The following is a 12702-nucleotide window of genomic DNA, read 5'->3' as shown; positions in this document are numbered from 1 at the left end:
TATGTGTCAGAATCCGACCCCACGATAATTAACGAGGCTAATCCCGTTTTAAGTTAATTCATGATTAATTAGTGGTACGACCACTCAGAACTGACGATGTTCAACCCGCATCCGGCTAGATCAACAGGGTCATGGCCTGTCTGCCACCATAAAGGCGAGATCCCAATGTGGTCACGGCCACTTATTGCCAGCTCGCGAAGCCCACGGCTATAAATACTAAGAGTAGAAAGCCTAAAAAGGGGGGCTGCTTCTTCACTACTATATACAGGAGAGAGAAGGGAACAATATACCCATCTTATGGAAAGAGAAACACCATTGTAAGGCTCTGAACCTCTTCATGGAGAGGCAGACCAAACAAATATTATCAATAAAGGTTTCGAATGTTTCCCCCCCTAATTCTGAGTACTTATTTTCGTTTCTTTCATTTGGTCCAACAGATTATTACGATTTGCTATGATTTTCTCGTGATTATTTGTGTTGTTTTGCACTCATAAGATATGTAATAACTTTTGAGCAAACATTACTCTTCATAAATACTTACTCATAATTAAGTTATTTATAGTTTTCAAGAACAATTAATATGAAAGGTAGAATAGGAAAAAAAATTAATTTACTCTGGAACTTCTAAAATGATAAATAATCTAAGCCAACTATTTTTAAAAACCATCAAAGATAATTTGTAATGGAAGGAATATATGCCGGATTGAATATTTTTATTGCATTCAGTTAGTCTTTTGGTAGTCCCACAGTTTGTTAGGATAAATATCTCTGACATATATATGATGGCTCTTGTTCCAAGAGGGAAAAAACTTGTGTCTATTTTGTATTTAGATTGTTGATGACATAAAACAAGAATACAAGGGGCAACGTTTTGGAGGTACAAGTTGATGAAAAGGATATAGTTACTGGAACTAGAACAAAATTGGGATTTAATTTCCTTGTTCAAAGTGGTCCTCTACCAACATCAATACTATATCTTGAAGAGTAGTTATTAGACAAATGAGCCCCATTTCAAACTCCAATATGAGTACCACTGAATTAAATTTCCCAAACAAAAGCTGGCTAATTATATTGGCTCCATTATGAGAGAAACAGGAAAAAGAAGGTGAGACATTAGTATCTCTTAGCATGTTCTTAGGCTGAGAAAACTATCCACATAGCTATCAATCTTAATTGATGTGTTACGGCTATGTCCTGCATTTCTGTCTACTTTTGCTTTACTCAGTTACCCTTTCAGAGTTCTGAATTTGCTATCGAATTCATAGTTCGTAATTAGTTAGTGAGTTCGCAATATTGATACATATTTAATCAATTTTATAATATGATACATGATCTAAACAAAAGTTACTGAATTCGTCCGAATGCATAAGGAATACTCTAGCTCCGCCCTTGCAAGTACTACTAAAGACAATCCTGCATGTAAGGCCAGTGTGATATAAGTACCAACTACTTGAAACTGCCATCTTAACTTCACTCCTTCATTCATATGCTCTAATTTCCACAAATATTAGATAGTCCTATAATTGATAATAAGAACACATTGCCCCACTTCCCGGACCATATGCTAATTGATATTTTCATTTTTGTAGTTTTTCTATAAGTAATAAATGATTGTAAAAGTGAGGCTAAGGAATTGAGAGGAGTCGAAATCAAATCTCAAAATAGGTGTAGTTGGATATCCAAATGGACCATTCAATTTAACTCACTTTTATGTAGTACTACAAAATTTCAAGAATTCAAGAATTACCGCAAACACGGTAGGTACTGGTAGCTATTTACTGATACATACTCTCTCCGGTCCAAAATAAGTGATTTTTTGGATGTTTTCACACAAATTAAGAAATTCACCTTTTAGCATTAATTAACAATGAAATTGACCATATTAACCTTTACTATCTCACATAAACACTCCTAACACATATTCCAACACCATTTACTTCAAGGACAATGTAGGAAAAAAAATAATTAATTCATTCTTGAAATCTGGAAAAATCACTTATTTTGGACCACAAGAAAAAAGTCAAAAAATCACTTATTTTAGACTAGAGGGAGTATAATGTAAGTAATCAGCGTATATTGTTTATATATTTAGCTAACGAATATAATTATTTTTGACCGATCGGCTGAGTGTGTAACTTGTCCTAAAATCAATCCCCAAATTCGAGTTTTATGATGTCATGATAAACAAACCAACATGGGGTGTTTTTCGAAGATGTACCATATTACTTGGCCGGTTTATAATATTGTACTCCATATTATTGGACAATTATTATTTGACATAGAGATAAGAATGAGGGACAAAGAGAGCCAAGAAGGAATGCTAAAATGGGAAATTTCGAGGAAAATACTCTATTGGACCCACGTCTATCACATTCTGCAAATTTAAGGATAAGGATATATCAAGTGTTGTAATTAGCCATAAAAGTACAAGTAACCAACTTAATAGGTTTAAAAAGACCCCAGACAGCGCATGCACATTAATTCATACAAATTCAAAGTAAACATCACCTTTCACCATTAAATGATTCAAAATGAAGTATCAAAAGGTGGCTTATATTATAGAACTATCGTACTTAGATCAAATAATCAACGATGATACTATACGTCAATCCTAAATAAGTTGAGGTCGATTATATAAACCGTGACTTACCATGTTTCTTTGTTTAAATATATCTCAAGTCAACATTGTTATAAAATAAAAAATATACTAGAAATTGTTTTTCATACTTTTCTTTTTGAGGTGGTAGTTTAATAGGACAAGTGCACTGTTAATTTGCTCTAGATTGATCGAATATCAATTGGATTAACACATGCAAGAACAATTCAGAAATGAGGCTTTTGATTTCATAGAAGAAGAAGAGAGAAGAACGAGCTGAAGCTCTGATTTCTGTTAGCTACAGTAATAACCGACTTAGTCCTTTTATAGACTAAGTTGGTTATTATTCTTACTAACACCCCTAAGTCTCAGTATTTACACATTAGTCCTAATAACTAATTAACTACTAACTTGTTAATTTCACACTCCCCCTCAAGCTGGAGGGTAAAAGACATTGAATAATCCTAGCTTGGATATTAGGACTTGTGCTGTTCAACTCCTAATCCTTTAGTCATCACATCTGCGAGCTGCTCCTTAGTGGAAACATATTGAGGTGCAATCAATCCCTCTTTGAATTTTTCTCTCACAAAATGGCAATCAATCTCTATATATTTTGTTCTCTCATGGTAGACTGGATTGGCTACAATTTGCATAGCTGCTTTGCTATCACAGTGCATCATCACTGGCTCTTTTACAGTCAATCCCAGCTCCTTCAAAAACCCTACTAGCCAAACTAACTCTGAAGTCACTGCTGCCATGCTTCTATATTCTGCCTCCGCAGAACTCCTGCTCACAGTTGGCTCCTTCTTGGACTTCCATGAGATTAGTGACTCTCCTAACTTTATCACATAACCAGTTACAGACCTTCTTGTATTTGGACAAGCTGCCCAATCTGCATCACAATAGGCTGTGACTTCTTCTATTGCTCCTTTCTTCAACAGTAATCCCATTCCTGGTGATCCTTTTATGTATTTAAACCCTCAATGCAGCATCCAAATGTGATTGCTTTGGATTCTGCATAAACTGGCTTAAAACTTGGACAACAAAACATATGTCTAGTCTTGTAATGGTGAGGTAGATAAGCTTCCCTATTAGTTTATGATAGCTTACAATTTCCTGCAACTCTTCATGTCCCTTAACTTCTGCATGTTTGTCATACTCAGCAATTGTCAATTTTAGATTCTGTTCTAATGGTGAGCTAGCTGGTTTTGCACCACTCAATCCCACCTCTGAGATTAGTTGAAGAGCAGACTTCCTTTGATTAAGCACAACTCCCTTGTCTGATCTCATGAGCTCAATTCCTAGGAAGTATCTTAGCTCACCTAAATCCTTCAACTTGAAATGCTTGTGTAGGGTTGCCTTTGCTTCTTCCATCAATGTGTTGTTCCTGCCAGTAATTAATAAATCATCTACATATACAAGGATGATCACCATGTGTGCATTTGTCTTCTTTGTGAACAGGGAATGATCATAGGCACTTTGCACATATCCTTCACCTATCAGTGCATCAGTCAGTTTGATATTCCGTTTGCCTTGATTCCTGTTTGAGACCATAAACAGACTTGAGTAGTCTGCAAATCTTAGACTCCCCCTGCCTATTGAATCCCTGGGGGGGGGCCATGTACACCTCCTCATACAAATCACCTTGTAACAAGGCATTATTAACATCCATTTGAGATAGAATCCAGCCTTTAGAAACTGCTAGATTGATCACAGTTCTGACTGTTACCATCTTGGCAACAGGTGAAAAAGTTTCATGATAATCCAACCCCTCCTGTTGTGTATATCCTTTTGCCACCAGCCTGGCTTTGAACCTTTATACTTCACCATTAGCTTTGTGTTTGATTTTATACACCCACTTTGAGCTAATAGTTTGCTTTCCTGGAGGAAGATCCACTATCTCCCATGCTTTATTTTCTTCTAGTGCCAAAATTTCCTGCTTCATTGCCTCTATCCACCTATCATCTTGTGTTGCTTCGTGGAAACTTTTTGGTTCCACTTGGGCTAAGAATGAGCTTAGATAGCATTGGTAGTGCTCTAAAAGATGATCATAGCTTACATAGTCTGAAACTGAATAGAGACAGTCTCCTTTTGGTTTACAAGTAGTCACACAATCTTTGAGCCACACTGCTGGTCTTGGTGTTCTTGTAGATTTTATGATCTCTGTAGGCTGTTGCACAATTGATGGCACTTGTCCAAGTAGCTCCTCTTCATGTTCCTGCTGTTCCACTTGCTCATGTTCCTGTTGTTGTGAGGCACTTTCTTCATTCCTCTCATCTGAATTAGGTACCTCCATATCATTTGTTGTCTCATTCAGTGGCATATCTGGTGCCACATAAGGAGTGGAAGTGTCTGTCTCGGCTTTAATTGCTATTCCCAGATCATCATCAGCTATAGGTGTTGAAATAGACCGATCCTTCGTGATTGTTGGAAGATCAGTATCAGGAATGAATAAGTTCTCAGGCTGACAGGGTTAGGTCTTAAAAGGGAATATGTCTTCTCTGAAACTTACATCCCTGCTCACCATAAACTTATTGGACTCCAGGTCATACAGTTATATCCTTTCTGTACCTCAGAATAATCAACGAATACTGATTTCAAGGCTCTTGCTGCAAATTTATCCCCTCTTGGCAGTGTGCTAGCATAACACGGGCATCCAAACACTCTAAGATGATCTATCTTTTGTGTTTTCCCATAAAGTTTTTCATATGGAGATTTCCCATTCAACACTGTTGTAGGTATCTTATTGATTAAGTAGACTGCAGTCTTGACACAGTCACCCCAAAATCTAGCAGGTATGTTACTTAAAATTTTAATGATCTTGCCACCTCCACTATGTGTTTATGTTTCCTTTCTACTACGCCATTTTGTTGTGGAGTATAGGGACAACTGCTTTGGTGTACTATTCCAAAAGATGCAAGTAACTCATTGTAGTTTTTATTGAAAACTCTCTACCATATCAGACCTCAACACTTTTATAGAAGCATTAAACTGATTCTTCAAAAGGGAAAAGAAATCCTTCAGCATTTCTATTACTTCACATTTAGATTGTAACAAACAGATCAAAGTATATCTACTACAGTCATCTACTATGGTTACAAAATAATGTTTCTTGTCATAAGTTGCAGTTTTGTATGGGCCCCAGACATCTACATGCACAAGCTGAAAAATGTGATCAGATTGATGACTACTAGAGGAAACTTTAGTCTACTTTGCTTGGCCAATGGGCAAATCTCACAATACATCTGCACATCTTTATTCACTTTATTCTTCAAATCTGGAAAACATTGCAAGGAACCTATGGAGGCGTGCCCCATCCTTTGATGCCATAATTCTGCACTTATTACTTCCTTCTTGACTGATCCAGCTACTATTTCATCTTCTTCACTCCTAATTATGTACAACCCTTCATCTTCTCTACCAATCCCCGGTTCCCTGCCATTGTAAAGCCCCTGAAACACACAAAAACGAGGGTAGAAGCAAGCTGAACAACATAAATCTCTAGTCAGCATAGACACTGAAATGAGATTGAATTTGAAGTCAGGCACATGTAGAACATTTCTAATCTTCTGCCCTCCTAGTATTGTTGTATCACCTGTGTTTACTATTTCTGATCTGCCTCCTGTGAGTATTTGAACTCCTCTACTATTTCCTTTGTTGATTCTCTTTAATTTTTCTAAGACTTCTTTACAAATAGTGATATGGTGCGATGCTCCTGAATGTACTATCCAATCATATAATCTTGCATTAGATAGCAATGACTTTATACCTGTCATATTTGTTGAGCTTGATGTTTTGCTGGAACTTCCTTCCATGGATGACTTTGTCAACAGGCTCACCAAGTGCTTGTACTGATCCTTAGTCATGTAGTTTCCTTGTGGATGATCGTTCATTGCTACTTCTTTCTCTCCATTAACATTGTTAGCATAGGTTTATGTAGGAAACTGGCTCTTTTTCTTACTTTTGAAATCTGCAGGGTATCCAACTATTTTGTAGCAATTCTCTTTCAAATGCCCTTTGTATCCACAGTGTTCACAAATCAGACCTATTTTCTTCCCTTTCATGAACTGATTTCCTTTCCCTGCTAACATAGTCATTGGCTCCCTATTTGTTTCAACTGCTCCTAATTCCCTTTGACTTTCTTCTTGCACTACAACAACATAGGATTGATTCACAGTAAGAACTGGCCTTTTTAGCAACGCTACACTCCTCACATGACTGTAACTCTCATTTAACCCCATTAAAAATTGTAGAAGCCTTTGTCTCACTAGGTGATCTACGTATGGACGTGATTCTTCACAGTCACATGAAGGTAAAGGTGCTAGGATATCCAACTCATTCCATAAGTCTTTCAACTTTGAGAAGTAAGAAGTTACAGAATCTGTACCTTGCTTGAGGGCAGCAATGTCAGCAGAAATTTGGTAAATTCTAGTCAGATCATCTTTGTCAAACTTCTCCTTGAACTTGTCCCAGATTTTTCTCGCACTTGAAGCGTACATAATGCTCGGCACCAACTCTGACAACCACTGCGTTACATCTCTCCCATTGCGCTGCCAATTCACCTCTATACGAAGTTTTTTGACAGGTTCCATCCACAAAACCTAATTTGTTCTTCACTAGGAGAGCCACTCTCATAAATCTACTCCATAGGGAATAATTATTTGGCCCGGTGAGTTTGAGAGCTATTAAAGGTGTTCTCGGTGAGTCTGAATCCTTTAGGTATAGTGGATGATTGTGAGGAAGCTTCTCAATTTCATCGTCCGCCATTGTTGCACCTTCGCAAGCTCTGAAGTTAACTGTTTTTCAGATTTCTTCGGATAACAACTCTAGTTGATCGATTGCTGCTCTGATACCATATTAATTTGCTTTAGATTGATCGAATATCAATTGGATTAACACATGCAAGAACAATTCAGAAATGAGGCTTTTGATTTCATAGAAGAAGAAGAGAGAAGAACGAGTTGAAGCTCTGATTTCTGTTAGCTACAGTAATAACCGACTTAGTCCTTTAATAGACTAAGTCGGTTATTATTCTTACTAACACCCCTAAGTCTCAGTATTTACACATTAGTCCTAATAACTAATTAACTACTAATTAACCTGTTAATTTCACATGCACAGATAGCCATTCTCATTGATGCTATTTAGATATTAGCCCGTACTTATTTTATCATGAAATTTTAAACTAAAAATCTTAACTCAAGAACATTCCCGAAAATTTGAACTTAAAAATTGAAATTCAAAACGCGTTGGCTAATTCTTACATAGCAGCCCTTTAGAGCGGCTACCTGGTATCATTTCTACTTATTTAATTGGAGCAGCCCATCAGGCATTGGTTCGACTTGGGAGAACACCAGCTCGTTATCCTTCTACTGCACATAGCGGTGGTTGTTAGTTGTTTTACGAAACCATGCTAGAAATTTCTCTACATTTTATATTGGCATAATAATGGATTTCTTGGTCAACAAAAATTAAACTTACGTGTTAATCATACTATAGTCCACAAAATAACGGAGTAAGCTCTGCATCGATCTACTGAGAAATTATATCATATTATTGTAATTCAAACGGAATATTACCAATTTCAATATGCTCAATTGGATTTTTCCTTAAAAAATGAAGATGCAGTTAAAATGGCAAATATATTGAGAAACACTAAAATATCGAAAGTGGCATAATATATAGATTGAGAGCTGACATTCACTTCTCTCACAGTGTGCTTAAAAACACCACTGCAAGGAAAAATTTATACAAATTCTGATTCTGACCCATAAAAAACACTACAAATATCATGTGGTTCCTAGGTCAGAGTACGTTAAAGGAAGGTCACATAAAAAGAAAAAGTGAAGAAAGATGTTAGAAAAAAAGAGAAGCAAAAAGACTAAAAATTGCTTCATCTTGAGCCCATCTTTCTTCACTACAAAACCTAACACCTACTATTCACTCTTTTTTCTTCTTTTCAAATACTTTATTTACTATCTCAGCATATTAGTCAGTGACTGGAAAACCAATTCTTCGCATGGAATGGTGATGCCCATGTCGTGATCGAAGCCAAATTCTTCCTCAGCGCAACGGAGGAGGCACTGAAATTCAGGGTGAGACAAGAAAGAAATTGGTACGATGTATCGAGTTCGATTTTCTCCTACGTAAACTGCAAAATGACCTTTTGGTACGTCAACGGGAAGGCAATCTTCGTCGTTATAGACGTGCTTTTTGCCCAAACTCGAACACCTTTTCAAAATTTGTTTCAAAAGTACAGCTTGTGATAGCTTGTTTGATTTTCTGATGGCCATTTCTGTAGGGTTTTCTTTATGATACCAAAAAAAGTTGAGTGCTTTAGGAAGAATTAGAAAGACCAATACTTCTTTTTGTTTTAAGAGAATTTGGTGCTTTGGAATAGAGGAATGTGAAGCTATTTATGGAGAATGACCCCAACTAGTTTTTTTTGTGGGGAAGGGGGGGGGGGGGTATGGGGTGTTTGGGTGGGGGGGGGGGCTATCATGTGGGGTGTGAGGAAAAAGGACAAGGTGGGGGCCAAAGCCCATAGGGTTTTACGGTTCTTTGTTGCTTCTCCTAATGGCAAAGAGGACCCTTGTCTATGGATAAAAATTTCTTGGCATCCAATATTTATTTCAAATTATATCTGTTTATCATGATTAAATTATAAAACAGTGGCGACGTCGGAAATTTCGTGAAGGGTGTTCAGAATTTAATATACATATATAAAAAATAATTTTTGACCTACATACACAATATAAGTTTTATATACATGGTGTAATTTTTTGATAAAGAATGTTCGGGCGGCCATCCTTCAATGCATGTGCTACGCAACTGATAAAATATGATAAGAATTTATATTACTTAATTATTATTTGAGAGAGTATGTGAAAATGTCATATAACTATTGTATTGGTATAAACACTAAGTTCGAGTAAATTTTAAATTGTTTCTAAATGTCTTTTATGTATAATTCTGATGTTTTTCCCTAAAAGGTAGAAGTAGATTTAATGCTACTTTCATTTCTACTTATTTTATGTAGCTTTTTGAAAAAATTTTATTTGATTTTTGTTGTGTTTTAGGTTTCATTGGATGAACAAATTATGTGGATGGCTAGAAGCATGGCTTTCAATGTTCAAGGAAGGTTACATTTGAATAGAGGCACACAGTTTATAGCATCTTTAAAAAAAGACTAAAAGGGTACTGCAGAGAAATCACGGACGAACAGTAAGTGTACTGAGAAGTACGAAATACGAACATTTCTTTTTCGAAAAATGTTTGTTTTTTTGTGAATGTTGTTTTTGTGGTTTTGTTTGATTCAATTCAGATAGAAGAAAAGTTAACTGATTCTTTAAGATTTTAATCAGAAAGGCATGTGCTCTTCTCTTGGAAAGTACAAATTAAAGACTATTACAGATTCGACCTCTAATTTACCATAGCCGTTAGTTACAATTTAAAAATTAATAGTTTAAAACTTGTATCCAACTCTCGTCTTAGTAATTGGATTTATAATAAAATATATATTTAATAATTTTTCTAATAAATACAAAAAATAAATAAAAACTACTCGATTCGCGCAATCCAAAGCTGATATACTAATTCCGGTGCTGCATTGTTATTTACAGTTTCACAATACCCTAGAGATATTCTTTTTATCTTTCCGTCCTATAGTGTCCTTTTTAATTTCTCAAGAATCTTTCTGTCCTTAGTTAGCCAAGATTTTTCGTGTAAACCTAAATTTTTAACTAACTCCAACTACTAAGGTAACTGATTGATCTTATGGATTTGTCTGTAAAACCAAGTGTCCGGAACCAAAATGTAGTTCTTTTGGACTCAAACTACACAAATAGGTGTAAAAAAAAAAAAGTTACCATACTATATATAACGCCAGAAAATCTGGCGCTATACAAAAAAAATCTGACACAGCTGATATAGTACCATAAAAAGTGGCGCTATATGTATGTCAACTCTCATTTGACAGGTTATTCCCACCTAGTCTCTTCCGTTTTCCTACTGACTCTTCTTCTAGAACTATGTACTCTTTCTTTTTCTTTTTGGTAATTATTAAACATATTACCAATAATTACTACGCGTCATAACAAAAGTTAGTGCAATCTAGTGCACTATATATGAACTAACTACATATGCACTAGTCGTAGTTTGTCTTACAAAGGAATTCCTAATTGATCTGCTTAAACAACAATTAAAACAAGTTGTAATTTCACCGAAAAAACAGAAAAGAAATTCCATCACTACAACAAATGTGATTTTTAACTACGAAAATATTAGCTACAATAGAAAATTCGTCACTAATTATCTATTTTCTGCGACAAAAATTATATTTCGTACTTAAATTCATGGGGCACATACTTTTAGTGACAAAATATAAATTTCGTTGCAAATTTTTTGTCTACTTAAGTTTCCCGCCAAAAAATAGATTGGCGCCAACTATTGATTAACATTAGCCACAAAATTAATATTATTGATGACAAATTAGTTTCGTCACTAATGTTGTAGACAACTAATTATTCGTCTTAAAATAATTATATTTTGGCTACGAAATAGTTTCGTCACTAAACGTTTTATATCTTTTGCAACCTTAGTTTTGTCAGTAATAGCATAAACAAATTATCGATAATCATTGTATCATCTCTATTTAACCTATAAAATTATTAGGTACCATAAAAAGTTCATCACTAATTATTGATTTTTTGGAAGAAAAATTAGAGTCGTACTTAAATGCACACGTCAAATACGTGTAATGACGAAACACAAATTTGTAGCGATAGTTTTATCTACTCGAGTTTTTCACCAAAAAGATGAATTGTCGCTAGTTATTTGGTAACATTAGTCACAATGTTTAAAGTTATTGGTGACAAACTAGTTTAGTCTCTAATATTGTAGACAACTAGTGAAATATATTTTTTGTCTTAAATTTGTTATATTTTATTCGTTGACGAAGTTTGGTGACTAATTGTATTATCTATAATATATTAAAAGCAAAAATGCCCTTAGCGAAACGTCATTTTTTTTGTCCTTCAAAAATAAAGTTCACATTAGATAAAACAATCATTTAGTTATTGCTCTACTATTTATGAATATTCATTTAATAAGTTTTCTAATATTTAATAATAGTCATTAATGATTTTCCTAATATTTAGAACTTTGAAATCAATTAAAACTTTATATGTTAGTAAAATTTTCCTTATCTTAATTATGTAGATTATTTTCACCCCAACTAAGATTCTCAAACATATGTAGTTAACATTATGACTCAAGGTAGTATTTTTCATTTTGATATTTTATTTAAACATATTGAGGGATTTTCCAACAAATGACAAGTTATATTAAGTTATTTATCGTAAAATATTAACTCAACATTGGTTATTTTTAGACTTTACATTTCCACTTATTAGCTTTACAGCTTGTTTGGATGGTTGTTACCTATTGTATCGTATTGTATTGTTTTCACCGAACAATGTTTGTTTTGATTGTTTAGTTAAAATTGGTTGTATTGTATTGTTAAATCCATTGTTCCGGAACAATGAAAAGTCCTATTTTTTGAAACAACCGATTTGGTGTGGTGGGATCGTTTCCTATTTTTCTTTCTAATTATGCCCTAACTTATTACTTTATAATTCTATTTTACCCTTTACCTTTTTATTTTAAATAATAGCAAAGTCTCTTTCTCACATAATTTTGTAATAGAATTCTACATGAAGTCTAATAACCGATATAAATTCTCAAGACGACATCCCAAATATAACCTAGTATATAATAACCTACATACGTGAAAAACTCATTTTGTTCTTCTGCCGCTTCTCCATACTCTTCAGGTAAATGTTTTGTTTTACTTTTGTCTGAATGGAGTCTACTTAATATTTTTTTTTTAAATTTTTATTATTATGATCTAATTATAAATATAGTGTACTTATTATTATTTTTAATATTATTAACTTGTTCAACTAATTTCGATAGAATTTGCATGAATTTAATTGCTTAATTTATATATAAGACATAATTAGTGATTAGTTAGTAGAAAGTGGTTTTCTTAAATAATTTTTATGTGTAATTTTTGATAAATTAAATATTTAAAATAATTGAGGGTA

General features: G+C 34.3%; 2 protein-coding genes across 2 annotated transcripts; both read right to left on the bottom strand.

Moving 5' to 3' along the window:
• Positions 4413-6489, bottom strand: LOC109232363. The gene is made up of 3 exons (XM_019398103.1): positions 5808-6489; positions 5168-5325; positions 4413-5060 (listed from the first exon to the last, which is right to left on the bottom strand). Exons 1-3 carry the CDS (start codon positions 6487-6489, stop codon positions 4413-4415), a joined length of 1488 nt encoding a protein of 495 aa, XP_019253648.1.
• On the bottom strand, positions 8242-8980 carry LOC109239714 (auxin-responsive protein SAUR50-like). The gene has a single exon (XM_019406300.1). The coding sequence runs from the start codon at positions 8887-8889 to the stop codon at positions 8572-8574; it is 318 nt and encodes a 105-aa protein (XP_019261845.1). The 5' UTR covers positions 8890-8980; the 3' UTR covers positions 8242-8571.

Source organism: Nicotiana attenuata, chromosome 1, assembly GCF_001879085.1.
Source record: "Nicotiana attenuata strain UT chromosome 1, NIATTr2, whole genome shotgun sequence".
In the NCBI taxonomy this organism is placed as follows: domain Eukaryota; kingdom Viridiplantae; phylum Streptophyta; class Magnoliopsida; order Solanales; family Solanaceae; genus Nicotiana; species Nicotiana attenuata.
This window is presented reverse-complemented; position numbering and strand designations above follow the sequence as displayed.

Excerpts from the sequence above, each read along its gene's own strand:
- LOC109232363 (XM_019398103.1), bottom strand. The coding sequence starts at position 6,489 with ATGAACGATCATCCACAAGGAAACTACATGACTAAGGATCAGTACAAG. Across the intron at positions 5,326-5,807 it reads TTGCCCATTGGCCAAGCAAA|TGTTGAATGGGAAATCTCCA; the intron begins GTAGACTAAAGT and ends TACCTACAACAG. Across the intron at positions 5,061-5,167 it reads TATTCGTTGATTATTCTGAG|CCTGAGAACTTATTCATTCC; the intron begins GTACAGAAAGGA and ends TAACCCTGTCAG.
- LOC109239714 (XM_019406300.1), bottom strand. The coding sequence starts at position 8,889 with ATGGCCATCAGAAAATCAAACAAGCTATCACAAGCTGTACTTTTGAAA.